Source organism: Macrobrachium nipponense, chromosome 31, assembly GCF_015104395.2.
Source record: "Macrobrachium nipponense isolate FS-2020 chromosome 31, ASM1510439v2, whole genome shotgun sequence".
Lineage (NCBI taxonomy): Eukaryota > Metazoa > Arthropoda > Malacostraca > Decapoda > Palaemonidae > Macrobrachium > Macrobrachium nipponense.
This window is the reverse complement of record NC_061093.1, coordinates 55,644,000-55,660,104: the sequence shown is the minus strand read 5'-3', so window position 1 is coordinate 55,660,104 and position 16,105 is coordinate 55,644,000. Positions and strand designations below refer to the sequence as shown.

Genomic DNA, 16,105 nt, shown 5'->3' with positions numbered 1-16,105 from the left:
ACGCCTCATATTAACGAAAATTGGCATTTTAATCGGTATTTTAATCTTTCCATTTACGCTAAGGATAATGAGGAAAACTTGACAAGTTTTTGTATGTGAAATTTATTTCGCAATGTTTTATTTTGCTACGTTCTACTATATAATACATTTAAAGCGAGATATTTGTTACTGTAAGGTTAAATAAATATTTTGCATTTCCAGGAGTTTGTTCACATTGCCTCTGCTGAAAAATCAGTGAAGTGAAGAAAATAAACTTAGTTTAACGATAACGAGCAAAGATAATGTCATTGAAGGGTTTTGCTGTACGTGGCCTGGAATTGGTAAAAGTTTTCGTAGTTTTTCTACCAAAAGGCAGATCTAAAACACTAAAATCAGAACTAAAAAGTACAATGACAGACTTTTTTTCGGGATTGCAGTAGTGCCCAACATGTACACAAGTTCCTAACGGCATCATTTGCAGTCTCTTCTAATGGACTCCACCTATCCTCGGGCGGGGGGTCCCACTATCCTCGGGCGTATCCTCTGGCGGGGGCTCCCACTATCCTCTGGCGTATCCTCGGGCGAGGGCTCCCACTATCCTCTGGCGTATCCTCGGGCGGGGGCTCCCACTATCCTCTGGCAAGGCTCCCACTATCCTCGGGTGTATCCTCGGGCGGGGGCTCCCATATCCTCGGGCGCGGGCTCCCACAATCCTCTGGCATATCCTCGGGCGGGGGCTTCCACCACTATCCTCGGGCGTATCCTCGGGCGGGGGCTCCCACTATCCTCGGGTGGGGACTCCCTGTATCATCGGGCGGGGGCTCCCTGTACCTCAGGCGTATCCTCGGGCCGGGGCTCCCTGTACCCTCGGGCGTATCCTCGGGCCGGGGCTCCCTGTACCCTCGGGCGTATCCTCGGGCGGGGCTCCCTGTACCCTCGGGCGTATCCTCGGGCGGGGCTCCCTGTACCCTCGGGCGTATCCTCGGGCAGGGCTCCCTGTACCCTCGGGCGTATCCTCGGGCAGGGCTCCCTGTACCCTCGGGCGTATCCTCGGGCGGGGACTCCCTGCATCCTTGGGCGGAGCTCCCTGTATCCTCGGGCGTATCCTCGGGCGGAGCTCCCTGTATCCTCGGGCGTATCCTCGGGCGGAGCTCCCTGTATCCTCGGGCGTATCCTCGGGCGGGGGCTCCCTGTATCCTCGGGCGTATCCTCGGGCGGGGGCTCCCTGTACCCTCGGGCGTATCCTCGGGCGGGGGCTCCCTGTACCCTCTCGTAGCGTAATCCTCGGGCGGGGGCTCCCTGTACCCTCGGGCGTATCCTCGGGCGGGGACTCCCTGAACCCTCGGGCGTATCCTCGGGCGGGGGCTCCCTGAACCCTCGGGCGTATCCTCGGGCGGGGACTCCCTGAACCCTCGGGCGTATCCTCGGACGGGGCTCCCTGTAACCTCGGGCGTATCCTCGGGCGGGGACTCCCTGCATCCTCGGGCGTATCCTCGGACGAGCTCCCTGCATCCTCGGGCGTATCCTCGGTCGGGGGCCGGGCTCCCTGAACCCTCGGGCGTATCCTCGTTGGGGGTCGGGGGCTCCCTGAACCCTCTTGCGTAGGTCCTCGGACGGAAGGCTCCCTGTATCCTCGGGCGTATCCTTGGTCGGGGACTCCCTGTATCATCGGGTCGTATCCTGGAAGAGGCTCCCTGTATCCTCGGGCGGGAGCTCCCTGATATCCTCGGGCGGGAGCTCCTGTATCCTAGGGAGTATTCTCGGGCGGAGGGCTCCATGTATCCTCGAGGCGGAGAGCTCCCTGTATCCAGGGCGGACTCCCTGTATCCTCGGAGGTATCCTCGGGCGGAGCTCGCGTAACCTCGGGCGTCGTATCCTCGGGCGGGAGCTCCTGTATCCGCGGGCGTATATCCTCGGGCGGGGGGCTCCCGTATCCCGGGCGTATCCTGGGGGGGGCCCCCTGTATCCTCGGGCGTATCCGCGGGAGGGGGCCCCTGTATATATCGGGCGTTATCCTCGGGGCGGGGGCTCCCTGTATCCTCGGGCGTATCCTCGGGCGGGGGCTCCCTGTATCCTCGGGGTACTCCTCGGGCGGGGGCTCCTGTATCTCGCGGCGTATCTCGGGCGGGGGCTCCCTGATCCCGGAGCGTTATACTCGGCGGGGGCTCCCTGATCCTAGGGCGTATCCTCGGGGGGGGGGCGGGGGGGTGGGGGCTCCCTGTTCCTCGGGCGTATCTCAGGCGGGGCTGCCGTATCCGGGCGGGGGCTACCTGTATCCTCGGGTATCCTCAGGCGGGGGGCTCCCTGTATCCTAGGGCGTATCCTCGGGCGGGGGCTCTGTATCCTCGGGCGGGGCTCCTTGTACTCCCTGGGCTTAATCCTCGGACGGGGCTCCCTGTATCTGGGGCGTTATCTCGGACGGGGCTCCCTGTATCCTCGGGCGGGTTTCTTCCTTCGGACGGGGCTCCCGTACCCTCGGGCGTTATCCTCGGACGGGGCTCCCTGTATACTCGGCGGGGGAATTCCCTATATCTCGGGCATATCCTTGGAAGGGGCTCCCTGTATCCTCGGGGGGGCGTATCCTCGGACGGGGGGCTCCCTGTATCCTTGGGCGGTTATCCTCGGACTGGGGGCTGTCCCTGTAATCCTCGGTCGCGGTATCCTAGGCGGGGGCTCCCTGTATCCTCAGGCGTCTCGGACATAGGGCTCCATGTATCCTCGGGCGTGGCTCCGTATCCTCGGGCGTATCCTCGGGCGGGGGCTCCCTGTATCCTCGGGCGTATCCTCGGACGGGGCTCCCTGTATCCTCGGGCGTATCCTCGGACGGGGGCTCCCTGTAATCCTCGGGCGTCCTCGGGCGGGTGCTCCCTGTATCCTCGGGCGTATCCTTGGACGGGGCTCCCTGTATCCTCGGGCGTATCCTCTGACGGGGCTCCCTGTATCCTCGGGCGTGGCTCCGTATCCTCAGGCGTATCCTCGGGCGGGGGCTCCCTGTATCCTCGGGCGTATCCTCGGACGGGGCTCCCTGTATCCTCGGGCGTATCCTCGGACGGGGCTCCCTGTATCCTCGGGCGTATCCTCGGGCGGGTGCTCCCTGTATCCTCGGGCGTATCCTCGGGTGGGTTCTCCCTGTATCCTCGGGCGTATCCTCGGACGGGGCTCCCTGTATCCTCGGGCGTATCCTCGGACGGGGCTCCCTGTATCCTCGGGCGTATCCTCGGGCGGGGGCTCCCTCTATCCTCGGGCGTATCCTCGGGCGGGGGCTCCCTCTATCCTGGGCGGGGGCTCCCTCTATCCTCGGGCGTATCCTCGGGCGGGGGCCCCTCCCTATCCTCTGGCGTATCCTCGGTGCGGGGGGCTCCCCCTATCCCTCGGGGGCCTCAATCCTCGGGCGGGGGCTCCCTCGTCTCCTCGGGCGTATCCTCGGGCGGGGGAATGGTCTATCCTCGGGGTATCCTGGGCGGGGACTCCCTCGGATACCGGGCGTATGCCTCGGGCGGTGGGCTTCCCTTTACCTATCCCGGGCGTATTCCTCGGGCGGTGGGCTCCTCTTTACCCTCGGGACGTTTATTTCCGTCGGGTGGGGGCCCCTCTACCCTCGGGGCTATTCCCTCGGGCGGGGGATTCCCCTCTGCCCTCGGGCGTTATCCTCTGGGCGGGGGCTCCCTCCCTCTACCCTCGGGCGTATCCTCGGTGCGGGGGCTCCTTTACCCTCGGGCGTATACCCTCGGGCGGGGGCTTCCATATACCCTCGGGCGGGGTATCCTTCCCGGCGGGGGCTCCCTTGCACCCTCGGGCGGGCGTAATCCTCGGGCGGTGTGGCTCCCTCTACCTTCCGGCCGTATCCTCGGGCGGGGGCTCCCCGTCAAAAAAAAAAAAAAAAAAAAAAAAAAAAAAAAAAAAAAAAAAAAAAAAAACAAAAAAAATATCCTCTGGGCGGGGATCCCTCCGGGCGGGGGCTCCCTCTATCCTCCCGGGCGTAAATTCCTTCGGGGCGGGGCCTCCCTCTATCCTCCCCGGGACGCGTTATCCTCGGGCGGGGAACTCCCTCTATCCTCGGGCGTATCCTTAGGCGGGACTCCCCTCTATTCCTCGGGCGTATCCTCGGGCGGGGGCTCTATTTACCCTCGGGCGTGATCCTCGGGCGGGGGTGGGGCTCCCTCCTTCCTTCCCTCGGGCCGTATCCTCGGGCGGGGGGCCATCCCTCTTACCCTCGGGCGTATTCCTCGGGCCGGGGGTGGGCCCCTCTAACCCTCGGGCGTCATCCTCGGGCGGGGGCGGGGGCTCCCCTTTTACCATAGGGGTGTCTCCGGCCGGATTTTGAATTTTTTTTCCTTGTTTTTTTTTTTTTTTTTTTCGGGTCGGGTTTTTTTTGTCTTTTTTTTTAGGGCCCGGGGGCCTTCCTCCCTGACCCTCGGGCGTATCCTCGGCGCGGGGGACTTGCCCGTGCTCACCCTCGGGCGTATCCTCGGGCGGGGGTCCTCCTGTCCACCCCTCAGGGCGTATCCCCTCGGGCGGGGGCTCCCTCTACCCTCGGGCGTATCCTCGGGCGGGGGCTCCCTGCACCCTCGGGCGTATCCTCGGGCGGGGGCTCCCTGCACCCTCGGGCGGGGGCTCCCTGCACCCTCGGGGCGTATCCTCGGGAAGGGGGCTACCCTGCACCCTCGGGCCGGGGGCGGGGGTCCCTGGGCCCCTGCACCCCTTCCCGGGCGTATCCTCGGGCGGGGGCTCCCTGCACCCTCGGGCGTATCCTCGGGCGGGGGCTCCCTGCACCCTCGGGCGTATCCTCGGGCGGGGGCTCCCTGCACCCTCGGGCGTATCCTCGGGCGGGGGCTCCCTGCACCCTCGGGCGGGGGACTCCCTGCATCCTCGGGCGTATCTTTGGGCGGGGACTCCCTGCATCCTTGGGCGTATCCTCGGGCGGGGACTCCCTGCATCCTCGGGCGTATCCTCCCACTATCCTCGGGAGGGACCCCCAACTTACTTACAGCCCACCTCTAATTAAATTCTGAAAATATAGATTAAAAGATTAGTATTAGCAAATATTACAAGCTAACAGTTTAATTTATATAAACTTCATTATGCCTACTAGCATTACAACATACAATGAACGTTGCCTTAAGGTGCAACAATGTGATTTACATTAATATACATTAAAACTTATTTGTAAACCGTATTCACAACAAAATGTTTGGTACGCTTAGTAAAATTCCACTTACCTGTCATTACAACATTTCCCCATTATCATTCCCCTCTTAAGGCTCAAGTTTGATTGCGGAAGAAAACTGCTAATGCATGAATCACCATTAGCACGTGTCTACCAAACTCACGGATACCTGTTGAAGACAATTTTGTTAAAGCGTGGAAATCAGTTTATGAAAAAAATTTTACATTCCTCCCCGACCCTTCTAATATTAAATACCTTACGCAACTATGTTTGACAAGTCAACTTCGTCATTGATAAAGGAGCAACAAAGACAATGCCTGAAATAAAGACATTGAAAACTGTATGCTTAAAAACTCACCGAATCTATACTATTCAAATTTGGCTGAGGAACTAATATTTAATGTACCAGAAACTTATAAAAAAACCGAATATACACCATTCAAATTTGGCTCAGGAACTATATTTAATGTACCAGAAACTATTATATTAACCGAATCTATACTATTCAAATTTGGCTGAGGAACTATATTATTTAAGGTTCCAGAAACTTATGAAAACACTGAATCTATACTATTCAAATTTGGCTGAGGAATTTTTATTTAATGTCCCAGAATCTTATAAAAACACTAATATATAATATTCAAATATGGCTGAGAACTTAATATTCCAGAAACTAATAAAACCCTGAATATTTACTATTCAAATTTGGCTAAGAACTATTTAATTTTCCAGAAACTTATAAAAACACTAAATATATACTATTCAACTTTAGCCGAGGAACTAAATTGTTTAATGTACCAGAAACCTGTAAAAAGCACTGAATCTATCCAAATCTAAACAAAGGCGATGAGAACGTTCAATAAAGCACTGACTAATGTCTCACTGGTGTCATGCTCAATGGAACTACTAATCACGAAGAAAAATCCTTTTATAGCTTTCAAATTTAACTAAAAAACATTTGATGCTTTCCAGTGCCACAGCCACATTTCAGTAGTTATTGTTTTGACCATACTAAAATTATATAATCCTTAACCAGATCATTCACACAAGACATTAATTCAGAATCCATCTTACTACTATTGCACTGGATAGGAACCCTCAAAGCACGAAACTAACCATTTTCATCATTAGAAATTTGTTAGTGGTTATTAAAAAATAGCCCATTTATTTACATTGCTAGTATCTAAAATCTTTTATTTTAATTTTCTAACACTCCAGAAAACAAAAATCCCTTTGTTGCACCTTGGCTCCTCAGTCAATATTCGTTTAAAAGATTTTGAAATATTTTCGATTCTTGTTTCCTATCCAAGTACGTCAAAACGCCATTTCTAGACTTCCTTATCAGGATAAGGTTCTCTACCAATTAGTTAGTATAATCATACATAGCCGAAATAGTCCCACGACAGTAGGCCACCTGTTAAGTAACCCAAATACCATAGAAAACTAAGTTTCAAATACCTGACGCTGATTTATTAGCTAGATCTACCCAAATGACACCGGTTCCCCGCTCCACTGTTAAGGTAAACCCCTCTTAAGCTAATTAAAAAAATGAGAATTACTTCATAACTTCACGGTAATTCTTACCGTTTGCTCCGCCAGCAAGTTATCAAATTTAAGTACTTTCACTAAAAAGAGGTAAGTCCAAGGTTTCGTTTGATATACAAATCAAAGCGGCGCTAGGTCTAGAAGTGGTCTAAAAATAAAAATAAAATTTGACCCACCTGAAAAAAACCAAGTCCCTCGACTTCATAACTCTCTCAAAGTACTCTTCAGACTGAGCTCTCATTTGTTCGTTTGTACGTTAAAAACATAGATTATGTCATTATTACATCAACTGTATTCTACGTAGCAAGACGTCACCTAAACTTAATAGTTTTTAACCAATGATGATCATCCACATTTTACTTTGGACTAGCATTTTAACAAAACTAGAATAAAGTGACTTGAATACCCAAGCAGGTGACCGTTTTACTAGGAAACTAACACTTTTCGACTGTAGAAATACCAAACCACCTAACCTAGTAGCCGTATCCTTACCTACCGGGGCGGGGGGGACTTTGGCCCCCCTGCGACCCCCCTTACACAGCCATATTAAATATAAGAGCCTAAAACCCTTTGTTTACTTATTTAGGTTGGAGGGTAAAGGTGAGCTGCCATCTAAGAATGCATGGAGCCTATGATCCAATACTTTAAAATGCAATTTAGAATAGGCAAGAGCCAAGTATCTAACAAACCGATTCTTTCGATGACCGTATTTAGTTAAGATTCTTCAAATTCCGCCACCGCCTCTCAATAGTATTAGTATGAGTTCCAGTGTGCGGGTCCACAAAGTTCAAGGAGTGGTTGACTCTTAAATAAAGAAATCCCTCCTCATTTAGGCAATCGTATGCGGGTCCACAAAGTTCAAGGACTGGTGACTCTTAAATAAAATAAATCCCTATTTAGGCAATCGTATGCCTTCCAACAGTCGGAAATGATGGTAGTGCCGGGCTCTATATAATCCCTTATCACTGTTAAAAGTGTTACTTTGTCCTACTTTCTACAGGAACAGCAAAGAAATTTCTATTCTCCCTGCAATCCCCCCAAACACCCACTGGCCTGTCACTACTCTGCCTACATTAAATTTGCGCCTTCCAAATTTGCTCTCATTGATTTAAACAGTTTTGCCTGGGCCACCAATCTTACCTTTCCGGCTAAATACCCAATGCACAACCTCACGAATGAATGAGCACCAATCATTTATAGTTGTGAGAAATTCTTAATTCACTTTCAACAAATTTATAACTAAATTTAACACCAATATAATTATATACAAGTAACAAATTAGATTCTATATCTAAATGAGACTTTTCAAACAAAGTTCCCTTAAAATGGATACGTATAAACCACCTTTTTTTCCACTTCGTTTTTCAATACAACATGCCTTCTGTCACAACGAAATGCTTTTTTGTTAATGTCAAGTCGGCAATTAGAACCACAGGTGGGGCAAATAGCGTCACTTTCACTTTTAATAACACTGATCTTGGCAGTATTTTATTCTTTCGATGTTACCACAATAATGCAAAAAGAAATCTTCATAATTTAAATAACAAGACAAGAACTTGCGAGAAAATTCACAGAAATTGACGTCAAAGATGGTAAATGAGAAACCGCACCAGAAGTTGAAGGTTCACACGCCTCCATGGCTCTCAAAAAAAAAAAAAATTAGCTGTGGAAATTGTGAAAAGTGTCGAAGGTATTTCTACAGAATATCTGCAAGGACTGCAAGGAACATAACCGCGAATACGACATCCACTAGGGATTGGGGTGTCCAATGTATTTAGCCATTGTTTAGTACTGGCCCCTGGGGGTTAATTACAGTCGTCCGAATACATATTACTTAAAATTCTTGTTCAGGAGGTAAAACTGCATAGAAAAACTGCAACTCCCATAGTCTAGGCCGCCGTGGAATAGTACCCTAGATCTACCGGTGGTTTGTTTAGGTTAGCTGGTGGCCTTGTTTATTGCTAATTCTACATGTGCCATTATTCGTATGTTGAAACAGATTTAGTTCACTCCCCACCCAAAAACCCCGGTTTCCCACTGGGGGTCCCCCAAGATTGGAAAGGTTAACAAATAGGGTAAAAATACTGTTCCTCAAAAAAAAAAAAAAAAAAAAAAAAAAAAAAATAAAAAAAAAAAAAAAAAAAAAAAGAAAAAAGGAACTTAAGATAAAGCACTAAGTAATCCATCAGAAAAAAAAAATCAAAATTATTAGTGGCCGAGCTATTGTATAGAATTACCAACTTCACAAAGCACGCTGATATGGTAATGTCATACAAGTAACTAAAACTGGTAAATACTTTTCATCTGAGGTTTGATAAAGACCTGGTAATATGGAAAAGGGGGAACTAAATAAGAAATAGTTCTGGTTTCAAACGCTTCGATGCCAATCTTTATAAATAAATTTAAAGACTGAATATTGCCAAGCAGTTTTTTTATGAAGATACTAAATTAAAAGATACTGCCTCCTAAACCAACTCTGGTCTTTAAAATGCACAACTGTTCTTTGTTCTGAATAACTTCAGTCAGTGTACAAGCCGATGCCTACTTCATATTAATGGGACATTCTAAACACTAAGAATGTCCCCTCGAAGTCTGATAGATCAGATAATCTTAGTGGCAGTTTCATACTAGTGGCTTCTCCAATATTTATATTTTCAAAATCACTAATACCAATGTAAGACTAAAAAGCCTGCACTTATGTCCTAAAACCACATTGGTTAAATGCAAAGTAAAACAGCAATAAAATTGTACCACCGGTGTCCAAACTTCAATGTTACTCAAGGAAACCAATATCACAACCTAATATAGAACTTTCAAAACTCTAGACAGAACATCACTTAGTCTCGACTTACTAACATTATCCTGGGTCCTTTAGTTCCTGCTCCACACAAGTTCACCAGCAAAACTAACTTTATTTACCGTTTAACCGTTTTCCAATGTAGAGAAAGCACGATGACGTCACACATTTACTGTCCATGGTTTCTTTTGGTGTCCTTGGTCAACCAGTGGTTCCATCTACAATTCCTTTACACAGTCTTTCCTGTTGAGTTTTTTTATTTTTTTGTTTTTTAATTTTTCTTTATGGTTTTATTTGTATCTTTGCATTCAGCGCTTTTTGTTTTGAGAATTATTAATTTGTTGAAAATTTCTTACTTCCATAATCTGAATATTACATTATTTGATTGAGATGTTATAAGTATAATTAAATTTAGTGACCAATTTAACCTCTACTTTCAGTACAGGAGTACTACAGTATCAGAATTTGGTTCGTTATTAGCATCTTAAACGTATAAGTAAAGTCAGCGTTCACCCTTTTGTTTCGTTTTCTGAAGATACTGCTTCATTAATATATTTTGATTTACTATATTAAGCACATAACAAGGCTATGTACTATGGCGCACAATAGTTCGTTCCCTCCGCTGATCCAGAGTGAACACGAATCCGCGACTATGAAACCTCGAAGCAGTTGAACAAGTAACTAACTGAGCACCCAATAGATGTCGCGCCGTCAGGCCAAGGAAGGAGGAGTGGGCAGCAGGTATTTTTCTTGAGCATAGAGTAAAGTATCCATAATCTATCATCGTTAATTAAGAGAGTGACCTTAAAGATTTTATTATTGACGATGATGGGTTTGAGTGTATAGTTTGCATTTAAGGAAATATGCGAAATAAATATGAGAATAAAAGTGCTTAGGAACTCAGTATTTATGAATTAGCATTTCCTATAGATTAATATATCTTATATACCGACATGACTGTCCATGAGATCGATAAAAATTTTTCACCAACAGCGTTAACGGTGGTGTTCTGTAAGCAGCAAGCCTATATATATATATATATATATATATATATATATATATATATAATATATATATATATATATATATATATATACGTGTATATATTTATATAATGCATGATTTGGCCAACCTCCATAGAGAAGGCGGGCGATGTGGGTAATAACACTTAAAAATTTCCACTATATAAAATTTTCTTTATTTACTAAATTTTAGTAACTAAAACAATATGAAATATTAAGATACTTTCATCAATATAACAAGTTCATATTTAGTGGAAAAGAGAAAGACAGAAGCACAGAAAATAATAAGACAAAGAAGATATGGAGAGAGAGAGAGAGAGAGAGAGAGAGAGAGAGAGAGAGAGAGAGAGAACTTTTCAAGTGCTTTTTTAGATTATGGTGAGAAGAAGCCTCACGTTCTTATTTTCTTCCTAGCACCAGGTCAGTTGCAAAATATCAGTTATTATCAATTTTACTATATTTCTTTCTTAAGGGTATCTTCATCATTGTTTTCAAGATGCATTGTAATAGAAAATAACTTAACTCAATTTCTGTTTCAAGACGCAAAGTATTTTTCTAGTGCTGATGTAGTTATAGCTAATTCTAATGTGTAAAAGATTTAATATATTATTGTAGGAATTCAACTTTTCTCTCCTGGGAAGTCAACTGCCGTGGTCCTTGCCGTTCCCTGACCATTTCCTGTCTTAGGGAGGGTTAGGAACCACTAGCTTCTACCTATGCATTGGCGAGTTAAGTTGCCTAGTCTATGGCCATTCGTAGGTTGCAGCTTTTAGCTCCACTAATTCTATCAGGGCTTATTTCTTCTACCTTATGGACCCCCTTTCAATATTCCAGCCTTTTTTTCTTAACTGCTGTGCTCTTATTCTGTCTCAACTTTATTATCTTAATCTGTCTTCCTTCGTTTCTTGGAATGAAGCGCATGTTTTGTAATTCCCTTTCTTATTTCAAAATAACAAACTTAAAAGTAGTGATATTTACAAAGCCTTCTATATTCAAAATTTAAGGCTTATTTCAGTTTGACTAAATGTTAAACTAAAAAACCATCATATTTTTCAGACAATCTGGCAGATAACTTTGAACCAATATCACATTTTTTTTTCATTTAATTTTTACATACTATAAATATTACTTTTCACTTCAAACCTTTTGAATATGCATGATCTTCCAAAACATTAGCATTAATTAGTAATCAAGTAAAAGGAACATAGATAAAAACATGTGAGCTAATGTTGATATTTTATCATTATTATTAGTACTGATAATATACAATGAGTAGGATGTCCAACCTCCATCTGCATCTGTGACCTCACACAGACGAGCAGGTACGGAATCTACAAGATTCATACACAGTTGGGGACGTCGACGGACATTCACCCACATGACATAGGCTTTAGTTTCTTCTGCCTGGCGGGTACGCTGCTCCCCAACATTCAACTCCCGAACCATCATAGCCCAAAGGTGTTCGATTGGGTTCAAGTCACATCCTACTACGTGGCTGTTGTGGATGGGACTTTGGTCATGGACCAACTTGATTACACCAGGAGCTGGAACTGCCATAGCCCGAACTGTTGGAAGGAACACTTGCTCGAGGATTTCAATGTAATTCTCTCCTGTGAAGCGGCCATCGATCTTGACAAGCTCACCAGGACCAGAAAGAACTGCCACTCTGCCACTCATTGCTCGGTGATGTATGTGATTTTCCTGGTAGAGCGCGTTAGGCCGCCACCAGCAATGCCTAACTCGTGCTGCCACGGACTGAAATACCTTCTCATCAGTAAAGATGACATTTCCCCAGTAATTTTAATTTTCGTCATGCGGAAGGTGTTCCAGAGCAAACCCAAAGCGACATTCCTTGTGTGCAGGAGTGAGCCATCCTTTGTATGCTGGGATACGACAGTGAATCCCGGCTTCATGGAGTCTGCGTCTCAAGGTCATGGGAGTGCAGTTTAACCCCAGATGTTCAGTATGTTGTGCAGATGTCCTCATAGGATGCATTTCAGCAGCTGCTACAATCGGGGCATCTGTCCTGGGCGAGGTTGCACGTGGCCTCCCACGTCGAGGCTTCGTTTTCACAGAGCCCTCCTCCTCCCACCGACGGATCCACGTCCTTACCATTTTGGCGCTTCTCCCAATTCGATGAGCGATGTTCGCCACTGTTGCTCCACTCTCCCACAAACCGATTATTCTTCCTCGTTCAGCAATCACCTCTGGTGAATCTGCGCGTCCCTCGGGCATAACTGTTATGGTAGTGCAATACATATCTCATTTACTACAAGTCTTGATACTCAAATATATGTCAGAAATTTCAACACTTCATTATATCAAATATTAGTAAACTGGATTAAGAGCCCCAGACAGACAGGGATAGTTATATTTTTGTAGCAACTGACGAACACTTAAATAGACAAATTTTAACTCTGACTTTTGGAAAATACCTTTTTGGATACCATTTTTAATTGTTAATTATTTACGTCATAGTAAAATGTTGAAATGGAGCCTTCTTCACATTCCTCATTTTCTATGAGATAGGGCCTACCTTAGGTCAAAATATGATAATCCAATCCAGTGCAAGTTATGTGATCATAAGCTCTCATTTGCACTACCAAGTATCAAAAAGGTAAGCCTATTCCATCGTAATTCAAACAAAGCAAAGATTTGTTTCGATAAAAAAAGTAAATGTTTATGAATCAAACTGCAAGATTAAATCCAAAATATACGGATTTGTAGGGAATAACTACGGAGTATCCAAATATAATAAAAAGCATCAAAAGTATGGTTGAAAACAGGGAAAATATGCTAGGTAAAGCATATGACACAACAGACTTCAACAAAGACTATGTGGCCAAATGTCAAAGATAATATAAGCATATACAGGGATACAATGTTCTAAATTGATCATTTGCACTTCAACATTTACTGTATAGAAATACTGAATATATTTTAAAAGTGCGCAACTACGAAATAGGATATCCTAATCTATTATATACCAGTCGTGTTCACCCAAATAACTAACCATTCAATATTTCATATACCAAATATTTCTCATAATCACACACACACACACACACACACACACACACATATATATATATATATATATATATATATATATATATATATATATATATATATATATTGCATGATTTGGACCAACATCCATATAGAAGGTGGGCGATATGAGTGATGAAACCCAATGCCAGTTTTGGAAAACTAATATGATAATAGCTATATGTAATTTTTTGAAATACTAACGCAAAATGAAGGATTCATATACTTTCACCAATGTAACAAATTCATATTCAGTAAAAAGAAAGAGAGAAGCTCAGAAATATTAAAAAAACACAGACATAAATACAAAAAATTGATAGGCGATTGAGGGAGAGAGAGAAGTGTGTGTTTCTGGGTAAGCGGTAGCCTAATAGACGTAACTAGCGAATGATTTTTTCATTTATATATTGTTTGGCGGTTTTGTTGGCTGTGTGAGGTTCCAGCAACGAAAATATGCTGTTTATGACTAAATATTTACGCGTCCAAATTGTGATTATTCTTATTGTAGAATGCCATGGTCATGAAAATTACTAATCCACAAACAATATTATGGTGTGGATACTTTTTAAATTAACATAACAGTCTATACCAAAGGTTTAAGGATGACGCTACCCATACCGGGGGTAAGAGGCATACCTCTGATAGGAAGTGACTTGAGAGACTTATTCTTCACCTTACCATCTACTGTTTCTGTCTTAAGCCACTTGATACCTCGAGTAACGTAACGTCATATATACTGAGTTCTTTACCATTATTCACTCCTTTCAATTTTTATCATAGCAAACTAGTACTATGTGCATAGCTGTTGATCAGTGTCAATATTAGTTGATCATTGACTGGCTACATATATCAACATTAAAACATTTAGAGCCTTAAACAGCTATAAGGCCTTCTTTTCCTCTGCATAAGAATGTTCCCTGCCTTGTTAATACGTTATTGAGATGTATGGTTTCTACTGTGAATGGATGTTGATCAGTGTGTTTATATTAGTTGATCATTGACTGGCTACATATATAAACATTAAAACATTTAGAGCCTTAAAACAGCTATAAGGCCTTCTTTTCCTTTGCATAAGAATGTTCCCTGCCTTATTAATGCTTTATTGTGGTGTATGGTTTCTGCTGAGCAATGATATCTATACCATTTGTCCTTCACGAATGGTAATGTGTGTAGTTATATTATAAGAAATATTTTTTAAATGAAATATTGAATGGTTAGTTATTTGGGTGAACACTACTAGTATACATTAGATTTGGATCTCCTATTTCGTAGTTGCGTACTTTTAAAATATATTCAATATTTTTATAAAGTAAATGTTGAAGTGCATATGATCAATTTAGAACATTGTATCCCTGTATATGCTTTATTATCTTTGACATTTAGCCACATAGTCTTTGTTGAAGTCTGTTGTGTCATATGCTTTACCCAGCATATTTTTCCTGTTTTCAACCATACTTTTGATGCTTTTTATCATATTTTGATACTCCGTAGTTATTCCCTACAAATCCTTATATTTTGGATTTAATCTTGCAGTTTGATTCATAAACATTTACTTTTTTATCGAAACAAATCTTTACTTTGTTTGAATTACGATGGAATAGGCTTAACTTTTTTATCTTGGTAGTGCAAATGAGAGCTTATGATCACAAAACTTGCACTGGATTGGATTATCATATTTTGACCTAAGGTAGGCCCTATCTCATAGAAAGAGAGGAATGTGAAGAAGGCTCCATTTCAATATTTTACTATGGCGTAAATAATTAACAATTAAAAATGGTATCCAAAAAGGTATTTTCCAAAAGTCAGAGTTAAAATTTGTCTATTTAAGTGTTCGTCAGTTGCTACAAAAATATAACTATCCCTGTCTGTCTGGGGCTCTTAATCCAGTATACTAATATTTGATATAATGAAGTGTTGAAATTTCTGACATATATTTGAGTATCAAGACTTGTAGTAAATGAGATATGTATTGCACTACCATAACAGTTATGCCCGAGGGACGCGCAGATTCACCAGAGGTGATTGCTGAACGAGGAAGAATAATCGGTTTGTGGGAGAGTGGAGCAACAGTGGCGAACATCGCTCATCGAATTGGGAGAAGCGCCAAAATGGTAAGGATGTGGATCCGTCGGTGGGAGGACGAGGGCTCTGTGTAAACGAAGCCTCGACGTGGGAGGCCACTTGCAACCTCGCCCAGGACAGATGCCCTGATTGTAGCAGCTGCTGAAATGCATCCTATGAGGACATCTGCACAACATACTGAACATCTGGGGTTAAACTGCACTCCCATGACCTTGAGACGCAGACTCCCCGAAGCCGGGATTCACTGTCGTATCCCAGCATACAAAGGATGGCTCACTCCTGCACACAAGGAATGTCACCTTGGGTTTGCTCTGGAACACCTTCCGCATGACAAAAATTACTGGAGAAATGTCATCTTTACTGATGAGAAGGTATTTCAGTCCGTAGCAGCACGAGTTAGGCATTGCTGGTGGCGGCCTAACACGCGCTACCAGGAAAATCACATACATCACCGAGCAATGAGTG

At 44.6% G+C, this 16,105-nt stretch overlaps 2 protein-coding genes and 1 long non-coding RNA gene across 3 annotated transcripts; all 3 read right to left on the bottom strand.

Annotated features, from left to right (window-relative positions):
- Positions 1-725: 725 nt before the first annotated feature.
- On the bottom strand, positions 726-4,278 carry LOC135206857 (cell surface glycoprotein 1-like). The gene is made up of 3 exons (XM_064238340.1): positions 4,105-4,278; positions 2,607-3,230; positions 726-2,114 (listed from the first exon to the last, which is right to left on the bottom strand). Exons 1-3 carry the CDS (start codon positions 4,276-4,278, stop codon positions 726-728), a joined length of 2,187 nt encoding a protein of 728 aa, XP_064094410.1.
- A 411-nt stretch (positions 4,279-4,689) lies between these two features.
- On the bottom strand, positions 4,690-9,634 carry LOC135206553 (uncharacterized). Its single transcript, XR_010312782.1, has 3 exons — positions 9,544-9,634; positions 5,199-5,315; positions 4,690-4,987 (listed from the first exon to the last, which is right to left on the bottom strand). It is a non-coding gene; the product is annotated as an uncharacterized LOC135206553 (long non-coding RNA).
- A 2,058-nt stretch (positions 9,635-11,692) lies between these two features.
- Positions 11,693-12,187, bottom strand: LOC135206856 (uncharacterized). Its single transcript, XM_064238339.1, has one exon. The coding sequence runs from the start codon at positions 12,185-12,187 to the stop codon at positions 11,693-11,695; it is 495 nt and encodes a 164-aa protein (XP_064094409.1).
- Between the last annotated feature and the right edge of the window lie 3,918 nt (positions 12,188-16,105).